The sequence below is a fragment of the Siphateles boraxobius genome, unplaced genomic scaffold, assembly GCF_051911475.1.
Source record: "Siphateles boraxobius isolate OS27281-9 unplaced genomic scaffold, OSU_SipBor_1 13, whole genome shotgun sequence".
Classification (NCBI taxonomy): Eukaryota; Metazoa; Chordata; class Actinopteri; order Cypriniformes; family Leuciscidae; genus Siphateles; species Siphateles boraxobius.
In genome coordinates, this window is record NW_027508733.1 from 1759705 (window position 1) to 1772500 (window position 12796).

Below are 12796 nucleotides of genomic sequence, written 5' to 3' on the forward strand. Positions count from 1 at the left end.
CTGCCAGGTTTAGCCGATCACCCCCCTCATGAATAACACAAACCATATGAGCGAATGAGACTCTATAACCCAAACACACGCAGCTGAACTTGTGACCTGGTTTATATGCTGCAGACTTTAATGGCACGTCTATGTTATTTCCAGACGCTGACTCTCGGCCAAGTTAAGAGCAGTTTTATAACTCATCTGAACGATCTCTCAGAGGGGTGATTGTGAACTGCAAACGGCATTTGAGTGTCTCCAGGGAAGGGCGGTATGATATATTCCAGGATTATTGTTCGCTTGCGTCATACACTTTGATTTTCCTCCAAGTTACATATCCTGCTTCTGAACAGCTTCTTATTTTTGGATAAGCGACATTAAATTAGCGATATTGGTGATTTCACTGGCCTTTTACAAACTTGCTCACAAAGGACACTTAAATACATGTCCAAAGGCAACTGAAATCTAGTTTTAAGAGTGTAGAGCTCACAATTCATTAAAGTCGGCATCAAACAGAAGTTGCTCTAGTCTTTTATTCCCTATACGAGTGAAATGCTTCTGATACAATAACAAATGTGGGCGGGGCTTGATTTTGTCTGTGGGGAATTGATTGGATGGTTGTGGTTTGCTATTGGTGGATCTCATGTGAGTGACAGGTTGCCCCGCCCACATCATCAGAGAAGAGAGGAAGGGGAAGTTATTATGATTCAAGATTACCAGTCACATGAATTGAACAACATGATGTACACTGATAAATAATACATAATAAAAACTGCAGTATTCCATAAAAAATGACACATTTTTGATTTCATGGTGACTTTAAATTTGGTACTCCAAAATGAGACCATAAAGGGAAACACCACCCCAAAATTATTTTACATATAAAATTTTTCAAACTATATATATATTGGTATAAACTGCTACAGTGAACCTGGTTCCCCTTGACTAAAACCAATAGCATTTTTCCATTGGCTTTTGGTTTATTGCAGAAAATAAGATGGGATCAACAAAAGTTCATGATTCTTACACATTTTGTCCAACATGATAAAATGAACCCAAATTTATAAATTTTGATGTGTAAATTCAAGTAGCAGAAGTAAAAAGCTAGTAGGGGATATTACTGATGTTTTTTATGTTTTAGAATAAAGGTGAAAATATCTTGAGTTTGTGTTCACCACAGACCTTTATTTCGGAAATTTAACCAAAAACCCCATTGTCTTCGGTACTGGATTTGTTAACATGCTGAAATACATCATCCTTGGTGCATGTGATCGGGCCTTAAGTATTCACAAGTAAATTAATTTACATTTAATTTAATATTCAACAATATTATTGATCTCCTGCATTGACACCATTATATGAGAACTGAACTGAGCTGGACGATGACATCACAGTTTTCTCCAGAGCAACTGTATATATAAATGAACTAAATTAATAACTTTTTTACAACAAAAATGAACCATCACTGAACTAACTTAAGCTGGACTTTGACGCAATTTTCTTCTAGGAACAAATGTTGTTGCATTATCTTCCTGTTTTAAATATTGTTGTAAAAAGTGCCAGGTGACTTGAATTGAAAGATGAATTCAATTCAGCAATTTATTTCTTTATCAGGCAGGTCCTCCAGCGCAGTGAACCCGTGTTAATAAGCCCCAGAAAACAGCATCAGCCAGCACACCTGAATCCAAGCACTCTGTCAGTCAAGTGGCAGTCGTCTGTGGCTAACAAACAGACACGTTCTGCTTCATTTCACCCTGAATCAGTGCATTTCCATGTAATTAAATTAAAGGCCTGCTGCCATGCCCACCGGGCAGCTTGTCAAGCCGCCCCTTTAATTGGGCATGGGCACCTGCAGCGCAGATGCCAACACCTGATGCCCACACCGGCACCCTGGACACGGGTACAGATCAAGGTCACAACACACACACACACACACACACACACACACACACACACACACACACACACACACACACACACACACACACACACACACACACACACACACGGCTCCAGGAGAGAACAGCGTTAAGCATCAGGTGCCTTTAAGAGCAGCTCTCTCATCATTTAACCCAGAGTTACAGACGCCCTTTATTTGAACTCCTACGGAAAAATCACACGGCACGATTCCAGTCGGATCACAATAACAACATCCAAATCAACATGATGATGGATATCTGTGAAACTGACGGTACGTTTTTAAAACACTGTCTTAGTGTTATAATTCATCTGAAACTTTTATTATCAGTTTTAGGAGCTCATATTAGGGTCTACATGAAATGGTCTATATTAATATTCAGCAATAAAACAAAATAAATACGAAGACTAGCCTAAGTGAGATTTAAAAGCATCTAAATGTACATGTTTCCTTATATTAGTTAGCCTAAATTTGTTGAATATATTTATAATGCCAAACTTACACATTTTCAACTTGTAAAGTGTTACAAAGGGGTAATAGACCATCGGCTACTATTGTAGGTAGGCCTATTCTTATACGCATTACGTAGCCTATATGACATATAAATATTCATCACGTTTCTGTACAACCGCTCATGGGGACGCCATGCTATTTTTTAATGCCCGTCTGATTTATAATCATCACCATTAATTTCAGATAACCCTCTCTTAAACAAAACACAAAATGCGGTTGGAAATATCGCTTGAACGATTTGAAGACCAAAACATACGTCGCAATTGGTCTCGCATGAAGTCCGATTTTCCTAGACGCGGGAACTCGGGAAGAGTGGAAGTTGTAGCCTACTGCGCATGCGTCGCGCTGGCATCCAGCATCCAGCCGCGCTCACGTTAAAATCCAAACGCTTGCGCGCTGTAAACTTGGATGTAGATCAAAATATTTCTGCAGGCGAACAAGGACAAAGAAAACATTCTTATTAACACAAAACTCTCACTGATGATCAGTAAGTATCGCACAAACATTCCCAGACATGTTTAAGTGACTTGTTCATCAATCAGCGGCCTCCAGCAATAAACTCCGACTTAATAAAAAAAAAAAAAACAACGAGACAGAATATGATCTACCAAATAAGGCTGCTGGTGCTGAATTTTGCCACTTGAACTGCTGGAGGAAATGCTTCCAAAACAAGTGCAGGGCCTGAAGTTGAAATCACTGATGATGTGTGAAGATCTGAGCTCCTCAAAACACGTCATTATGAACTTCTTATCATGTTCAGCAGAAAGCTCATGCAGAACACAATCTGCAAACAGTTTTTTTTGGTGCATCCTCCTGTTACCGCTTACGAAACCATGTTTTGCATTACGATTTTCCTATTTAGAAATATACCATGGTTGTAGCCTATTCTCTGATAGCCTTGAACATAACCATGGTATTCATGGAAATATCCTGTAAATACTATGGTATATTTCAAAGCACCTTAGTACCATCTGAGACCATTAGAACTGCCATAGCTGACAAAAAATATGCTGTAAGAACGTTTTGTTAATGTTCCCTGAACGTTCAAAACGTGTTTTGTTTTGTTTTTTGTTATGCGAACGTTAAGGGAACATTCCGTTTGACCATTTTGTAAACATTACAGAATGTTACTTTTGAATGTTCTCTGTCTGAACGCTCTGAAACAAGCAGCAACATTTTAAAAAAGAACATAAACTCAAATGTTTCAGTAAAACGTTATATGAACTAAAAGAGAACATTATTTAAGACCAGATAACTCATAACAAATGTTATTGTTACCAGAAGAACGTTTGTTCAAGAACCTTGCAAAAATTATGAGGTAGTTTTTGGCTGGTTTTATCTAGTGATTCACACTGTAAGTGACAATATCCATCCATTAATCTTCTACTTTGGCTTCAGTTCCTGTAGAGTGGAGTGCAGGAGGAGTCTATCCCAGCATGCCTCGGGGCGAAAGCAGGGAACACCCCGGACAGGTGGTAAGGCGGAATATAATTATGGAATAAACAATATTATCCGTCAACTGTCATGCAATTATATCACATAATGCCACCATATCCACCCCCTTAATACACATTAGCTTCTGTAAAACCTGTGAAATATTAAATACAGTTGGACTAGAACTCATTGAAAGCTAAGCTAAACCATAAGGAAAAACTCCACAGTATGATTCTGTTTCTGACATTTCCACAGAATCCATTAATAGCCTATCGTCTCATGTAACATGATTGTAATGATGTCATATTTCATATTTATTGATATTTATTGCATACAGTGTCCAACATTAGCAACATGTCCCTATATGGACCTGAAATCGTTTTGGCTTCGTTTTACAGTAAATCATTTCCAAAAATTAAATCGCTTCCAGTGTATGTCACAAGAGGGCAGCACAGTGTCAAGCTAGTGAATAAAAGTGAAATCCCCAGAGAGAGAGAGAGAGAGAGAGAGAGAGAGAGAGAGAGAGAGAGAGAGAGAGAGAGAGAGAGTGTGTGTGTGTGAGAGAGAGAGAGAGAGGGCGAGAGAGAGAGCGAGAGTGCGAGAGAGAGAGAGAGAATGTGTGTGTGTGAGAGAGAGAGAGAGAGAGTGTGTGTGTGTGTGAGAGAGAGAGATAGAGAGAGAGAGAGAGAGAGAGAGAGAATGTGTGTGAGAGAGAGAGAGAGAGAGAGAGAGAGAGAGAGAGAGAGAGAGAGAGTGTGTGTGTGTGAGAGAGAGAGAGGGCGAGAGAGAGAGCGAGAGTGCGAGAGAGAGAGAGAGAGAATGTGTGTGTGAGAGAGAGAGAGAGAGAGAGAGAGAGAGAGTGTGTGTGTGTGAGAGAGAGAGAGAGAGTGTGTGTGTGTGTGTGAGAGAGAGAGAGGGCGAGAGAGAGAGCGAGAGAATGTGTGTGTGAGAGAGAGAGAGAGAGAGTGTGTGTGTGTGTGTGTGTGTGAGAGAGAGAGAGAGAGAGAGAGCGAGAGTGTGAGAGAGCGAGAGAGAGAGAGTGTGTGTGTGTGAGAGAGAGAGAGAGAGAGAGGGCGAGAGAGAGAGATAGAGAGAGAGAGGGAGAGAGAGAGAGAGAGTGTGTGTGTGAGAGAGAGAGAGAGAGAGAGAGAGAGAGTGTGTGTGTGAGAGAGAGAGAGGGCGAGAGAGAGAGCGAGAGTGCGAGAGAGAGAGAGAGAGAATGTGTGTGTGAGAGAGAGAGAGAGAGAGAGAGAGAGAGAGTGTGTGTGTGTGTGTGTGTGAGAGAGAGAGAGAGAGAGAGAGAGAGAGTGTGTGTGTGTGTGAGAGCGAGAGAGAGAGAGAGTGTGTGTGTGTGAGACAGAGAGAGAGAGAGAGAGAGAGAGAGAGAGAGAGAGAGGAGAGAGAGAGAGAGAGAGAGAGAGAGAGAGAGAGAGAGAGAGAGTGCAGGAATGGTTTTCTTCATCGCCGTGAGTAAAAAGAATACATTTGACACTTAGGCTTCACAAAAGCCCCAATCTTACTTTTTCACTTCAGCATCAAGAGATACAATACGTTAACTGAGGGCGCAAAACAGAGAAAAACACTTAATCATCATAACGAGCAATTATAAAACGCACATTAATTTTGTTTATAACTCTAAAACTTGCTAAATGAACTCACACAATTAGTTTATAACACTTAATATCTTTGAATAACAAATTAAGGTTAGACTTTTACCAGAGGAAAAAGTAAATTATCGCGACGAGACATTTGAATAATAAACACGTTAGGCTATATCTAAACGTTTTTATTTAAATATATATGCGAACGTTAAGGGAACATTCTATTTGATCATTTAACGTTCTTATAACGTTTCCGTTAGCTGGGTACTACCGTTGGCACACAAGATGGGTGTCCGTTACCAGGTTGTAATCACCTCCGTTACAGATGTTTCACAGCGTTTCTTGAGCGAATAGCTACTTATATGATCATATGTTACTGAATGCACCTTTAAGTAAGCTACCCCAGTAACAGAAAGCGGGAGGTGTGAGTTTTCTGTTATGCTAATCCAATTATTATACGACCTTAACCGAGTCCTTTTTGGGGAAGCAAATGACTTATTTCTGAAAATCGCTTGAATACACTTACGGTTATCTCGGCGTGAGGAGAGTGGCTGCTCTCCGAGTTTATTATGCAAATGAGACAATTTGACAGATTGCACGCAACCCTTCATAATCACTGTTCACGGACGACTGGTGGCGGCACGAGCCGTTTGGCATGTTTATACGGAGCTTCTGGACTCTTTTAACTACATGTCCTCAAAAACACTTTCACGGCACTTACAGAGCGTTATACATCCCAAACATGATGGGTCAACTGCTTTTATTGGTCCTGGAACTACTAGCCTATCATTAAATTAACCATCACCTTTTATTGTGGGTGTTTGTTATATGCTAGTAGGCTACTGTATGCCTTTCAAACGTATTATCTTTAGTAACTAAGCCCATTAACCAATTTCCACCACATAAGAATCATAATTATGACATAAAAGTCAAAATTATGATATAATAAACCATATTTATGAGAAATTATGACAAAGTTGAAAATTTGACAAAAATTATATCAATTTCTGCTTTTTATGTCATAACTCCTAGCAGGGACAATGTGGATAGATGATGTTCAAGATTAAGACCACCTTTGATACAGTCAAATTTCTCAAATATTTTCATTAATAAATCAGTATACTTATATCGGTGAAAAGACATTTTTTTAATAAAAAGTGAAAAAGTGGTCTTACAGGTAGTTTCAGAGGGAACGAGTGATAATTGAATAAACTGGTGCACAATTAGCAAACATTCTAGTGATAATTTCGACTCACATTAAAGTATAAATGTTGCTGTTTCCAAACTAGGCCTATATAAAACTGTTTTGACCAACATCTCAAGAATCAGTGCTCCGTTAATCCAAAAGAACTCAAGAAAACAAATCAACCGCATTGTTGTATCAAATGCATTTGAAATAATTCAACCTTGATTAGTTCCGAATACAAGTGCATTGAACAATTTCTAAGCAATTATTCTGAGCAAAATGCATTCTATCTTGTTCATCACCCATAGATGATGTCGGGCTCTTTCTCCAGGATTACTTCTCCATGCCTTGATTCAATTGATGCGCCATTTGTAGCTCAGCTCCGCCACGGGCGGCGGACGGTCCAATTTACTTCTTTCTCATTTATTAGAAATTTCCATGGCTTTTGGCTGCTCTGATGCAAACGGCGCTTTGATGGGCTCCCGAGGAACAGTGCTAATGAGTTAGATGAGCAATTAGCCCTGGATCTCCTTCACCTTCTCTTTTGAATCGTCTAGAAAATTAAGATTCTTAGGGCCGGTTCACACAGAACACGTTTTTGCGGTTAAAAATGCGAGACGCAAGGCAATGGAATAAAAAAACATCAGAAAAACACAAGGTCTAGAGAATTTGAATTCATGTTGAATAAACCATTTTTTTGCTCTCTCGACTCGACTGTCTTTCGGAAAAGGGATAGAAAATAGCATCAATGTTCAAGCCCCTGGCATTTGTTGAAGATTTGCACCGAATCTACTGACTGACGTCATATTAACATAAACCAGCACAATCCAATCTATGATGAAGCAAAATATCATTCATTCTTGACTTTGCAAAAAAAAAAAAAAAACACATCTAGAACATCATATGAACTTAGTTGTTCTCTGATCACTACCTCAACTGACTAATTATACCTACATATAATTGGACGTAAATACAATTAAGCGCAAACGTAGCCAATCTACATGTCATTTACATCCTGGGGTCGTCATGTTAAAATTGTGAGCCGTGGGTGGCAAAATGCATCGAGATGAGATGTTAGATTATGAAGCATGTTGAGCTTATGGATGTGTTTATGATTCAGGTATTAGGCCAGATTGTGAAATAATTGATTGTTCTGTTGAGATGCCATGTGCGATGACAGCTGATTGGTCCTCGTATATGCAATTTCATTTCGCCATCTGCCTTGTCAAACCGAGCTAATGAAATTTTAATGATCTTGTGGAAATGTAATGCAAACATGTTGCTAGATGTGACTTAATATTAACTGAATGTTTCCAGACGAAATATGAGGCACACCATCGTTTTCAGACAACAGTTCTTTAATACAAAGTCAACATATCTACATACACAGTGGTTTCAAACCAGTTATTGTGTCCATCAGAAGTAACAGTTTGAAAGCGATAGCACTTGGCCTTCGTACAAAGAAAACTATTTTCACGTTCAAGTTTGGCTTTTTTTTCTTCTTTTTTTTTGTTGGCCATTGTATTAATACGTTCACTTTTGAATATTGGTTCTTCATTATTTGCACGCTAATCAATTCATACGTTTGGCTCCTGTTGTCAAAAGGTCCAACGTCCTTTGCGTCAGGACAAACTTCTGAGCACCTCTGCCGTCGTAGATGTTGGAGATCAGTCCGATAAGTTCAATCGTACGAGTGTCCATCGCGTTTTCCCTCCCGAGGAAAAGTTCGTTAGAAACACACAAAACTCCCAACAGTTTAAAAGGCAGCGTTGAAATTTCCAGATTCCAAGTTCTCTCGTACTTCGTCCCTTAACGGAAAATCCTCAAGAGTAAAAAAAAAAGAAAGAAAAATAAACGAAACATGCATGCATCTGTAAACTTCTAGAGCTTTGCAATGAACTTCCGATTTAAATAAAAGATGGAACACAGAGGCAGTGGTGAGAGAGGGCATGTCTTTACACTAGCGATAATGACGTGAAGCTAATCACCAATTCAAGACAATTCGCTCTCGCTGTTCATATGGCATTTTATAGGCACTGGGCACACTAGCCCTTCTTCATCCGAATCTCACTCAAAATGAGAAAAACACAAAATGATTACTGCTTTAAGCTTAAAATGATTGATTTTGAGGTGAATCTCATGAAACATTTCAATGAGAAATTATATTTTGCTTGGAGAAAGCCAAGTCTATTTTTGAGACCAGTAGGATCCAGTAAGTCTTATTGGTGAAGGAGAAGCGCTGTGATTTCTCTCACCACTGGACTGCAGTGTGTGGAGGCTAAGATAAGAATAAAAAGTGAAGAGTTGGGGAAAAAATAAATGAACAAATGGATCAGGGGAAAAAAAGAGGAATGAAGGGAAGAGAGATAAACAGAGCTGTTTGCGTGAGACAAAGCTTCTTTCAAAACTGTGGAAGGTTCCCCATTAGCATAAACTTTTTTGTTGTTGTTTGTTTATCTCAGTATTGTTCAAAGACAAATCTTGTGGGTCAAATTATACAAATACATATAATATATATTTGTTTATTTACAGGCATTATATTTAGGATCATAGTTGATATCTAACAAACGTTCAAACATTCAATGGTTTGAAAAGTAAAAAAAACAAAACAAAACAAAAGATGCCAAAAAATAAAAGCTTTCACACAATGGGTTGTAACAAAAGTAGAGTTTTTTTTAGTTTTTAAATTTGGAAAGTACAGTTTATTGTATTTTTTTGTTCAATTCAATATTTAGCAAACCAGTACCAGTTCTACATCTTTTATAAAAGTAATACTTCAGTTAATACTAGTACTATTAATGAATAACAATAGAATTGAAATCGTAATCCATCCTTCATTATTGGGCAACGGAAAGTCAAAGTTCACCCCGCAATGATTTATGGGAAATCTCTGCATCTCTGAAAATGCATTTCCCAAACTCTTTTAAGAAATAAAAACAAAGAAACAAACAAAAAAATGATCAATAAAAAGTCATTCATGATTTCATACACGCAATAATTTCATGGTGGTATAAAAATGAGTGCCCACTTCAAAAAAGAAAAAAGGCTATTCGTATGAAGATTTGGATACATCTTTATATTCTGCATTTAAATATATTGTGAGTGTGTATGTATACATTCATGTCCCATTCGTCTATGTATACATGCACACAAACACATCTCACGTAGCATTTCTACAGTGAAAAAATAGAATGTCTTTTAACATAATATGAGCAAAATGAGCATTATTTTTCTTGCTAATTAAAAAAATGAGTATGGTATCTTTGTTAAAAAAAAAAAAAAACCACTAAACCAAGAAATAAATCAAAAGTTTGTTAAGTAAGAAGAAAATAGTCAAAATAATACAACAGTAATGTATTTTCTTTTCCCTATGATGTTACAAGAATAAGGCTTTTTGGAAATAAGATTACACACGGCTCCATTCATTCTCTCACCAATCAGAACACTCCAAGTTCAAGCATTCTCCAGAACAGCCAATCAGCGCTGACTGCGGCAAGAAGACCCCTCCCCCTCATACGCATATGCATGAGCACGTAAAACAGTCCCACCTACAACAACAGATTCACAAGATAGTTATACCGCAATTTCATGACGCAAATACATGCCCGTATCTTGCTCTTCGTTAGCCAAAATCCATTGAAGAATCACCTCCCCAAAAATAGCGCAAGTAATCCCAAAGTAACCAGGAATGGGTCGTTTTGATGACGATGGTGATGGTAAAATAAAGTTGGGTTTCATCCTGGGTGACCGTTGGGGCATAAGGAAATGGATTGAGAGGTGGGACCAACACACGTAATCACACTATCACACACTTCCTTCCGTTAAATCGGACTCTTCACAGGTACAAGTACAGCATAATGGAGCGAAAGCAGCATGTTTGGTATCAAGAGCAAAACGAAACCAAAAAAACATAGTTGTAAGATAAAAAGTTGGTTGAAACGATGGCAATGAACGTTGGTCACTGGGGACGTACAAGACGTAGCCACGCATCCCCCATCCGGCCATGGTGTACGTCGACGGAGAGACCAGTCACGGTTGAGACTTCAGTGGTGGTTCCTCTGGTCCTAATCTCCATTTGACCCAATAGTTCAAGCTCCCATTGATGACGGACATGGAGCTACATTGGTAGAAACGTTTGCTAGCATGTCCTGGAATGCACTAAAGAAACGGATGTGTTTACGGGATGCGATTAGGTTTCAACCATTTCCTTAAATGCCTCAAGACGTGTTTGGTGACTCTTGTCAGCTCCAGTGGTTTCAAAAGGAGGGTTACTTTCTCAAGTGGATGAACGGTTTGCCTCCAATTGCTCTAAAGTGGCTCCCAATTTTTTCCGAATAGCAACATGTCACGAGAGGCTTGAACCCAAGACGTGAGCAGCAAAATAAGTCTTGTTTGTACCATTCCTCCAACTTCTCCATTGAATACACTCTTGAAGACGTCACTGATGTCCACTGCTAGACTGACAGATGTCCGTTTTAGTAAACAAGGAAGGATTTCAGATGCCAACCATCCAACCAATTCCCCAACCATTTAGGTACTCATCATCTATCGGTGTAGTTTATTTGTGGGGATGTAGTATCGCACCAACTTTTCCTTAATTTTCTGCCTTTTTGTTCACAGAGTTAGTTTGGAAAGAAACTATGTTTGTCCTCCACATCAGAACACTTGAGGTAAGGTTAGTGGTCCGACGTCGACATCATTCCCACCCTCCAGCCTGAGCCAAAACGTTTGGTTCCTCCATCAGGAGCTTGGGATGTAGAAGTGTTTGGGATCCGCTTGCGCTTCTCCAGTGTTGCTGTCCGATTGGGGTTTCTCACGACATGATTTGATTGGTTCCAAAAGACGATCCGTTGAAAAAAATTGTATGAATTTTGTATAGTTGTCATCGTTTCATGTTTTCAAGCAAGTTTTTATGGCTCAGGAGGCTGTTGGGGGGAGGGGGATTGTGGGGCAGGGGGGAACAAAAATGGCTTTTTACGTTGCATAGTGATCAAAACTTCCAAGGTACTCCAGAGCCGCCTGATAGCAAAACTGGTACTCGTCCTGTAGAGGAAAACGCAAAGACGTCAGGATAAACGCTCGCTATTACTTCAAATCGCCAGCCATTTGGCTATTAAACAAGGCGTTCTGCATTAGAACAGAAGCTTTAGACTCTCACCTCTGTTTGCACCATTGCTGGCCGTTGCGTTCTCAACATTTTGACCGTTTGGAAGATGTCCACCACACCCTCGTAACGCATCCGCTCCAGCACGATGCTTAGCGTGATGAAGACCCCGGTCCGTCCCACACCGGCACTGCGTTGAGGAGAACATGTATAGTTTGTTAATGTAACTGCTAATATCTTTCTGAAACGTAATCATCTGCAAAAATCATTGTCATGATCGGTTTTCTAGTGGAAACATCGAAATATCATTGAAACAAGATGCATTTACTTACAAACATAATTGCATAACATTTGAATTTTATTTATTTTTCTTATTTTCTTATCCTACTATTAATTTATCTTATTTTCGGTGCAAATGTGTGTTTAGAACTGCTATATTGTATTCATTTACACACTTTATCTTAAGGTGACGTAGTTACATTGTACTTAGTACTGAGCAATATTAATTAATTACGTGTACTTACTATAGAGTTGTGGTTAGGGTTTGGCTTAGGGTCAGTTACTTGTAACTATGCAGATTACTATAGTAAATACATGCAGTAACGTATAACTACATCACCTTAAGATAAAGTGTTACACTATTTTGTTTAAAATTAATAGGTGAAATAGTATGCAGTATTGTTGTCACATGACCTTACTAAATTGCATCCAGTTAAGATAATACATTTTTTTGTGTGCTTTTAATCCATTTTTTAAACAATTAAATAATAAATAAAGTTAATAAATGCTAAAAATAAATACACAATAAATAACAAATAAAATAATAAACAAACAAATAATAAATAAATAAGGAAATATGAAAAACAAAATCTTTTAAAATAGTAACAGCAGAAAAATAATGTTTTGCACTTTTAATCATTTTATATATAATTTATTTATAATAATTTATTTATAATTATATATAATCTTTTTAAAATTTTCTATAAATAAACACAAATAATATGTAAAAATAATAAAATAACAATAATAAATTAATATAAGTAAATTTGACAACCCCC

The 12796-nt window shown here is 38.3% G+C and overlaps 1 protein-coding gene across 19 annotated transcripts in view; it reads right to left on the bottom strand.

Annotated features, from left to right (window-relative positions):
* Positions 1 to 7974: 7974 nt before the first annotated feature.
* Positions 7975 to 12796, bottom strand: part of ptprsa (protein tyrosine phosphatase receptor type Sa) — a 249630-nt gene continuing 244808 nt past the window's right edge. For 18 of the 19 annotated variants that reach the window (XM_077225921.1, XM_077225937.1, XM_077225936.1 and 15 more), the window contains 2 exons: positions 11793 to 11928; positions 7975 to 11677 (listed from right to left, as the gene is read on the bottom strand). In XM_077225921.1, coding sequence (XP_077082036.1) covers positions 11609 to 11677; positions 11793 to 11928 — 205 coding nt within the window. In that variant the 3' untranslated portion in view covers positions 7975 to 11608. The remainder of the gene's footprint in view (positions 11678 to 11792; positions 11929 to 12796) is intronic. The other variant, XM_077225939.1, reaches the window with a different exon arrangement.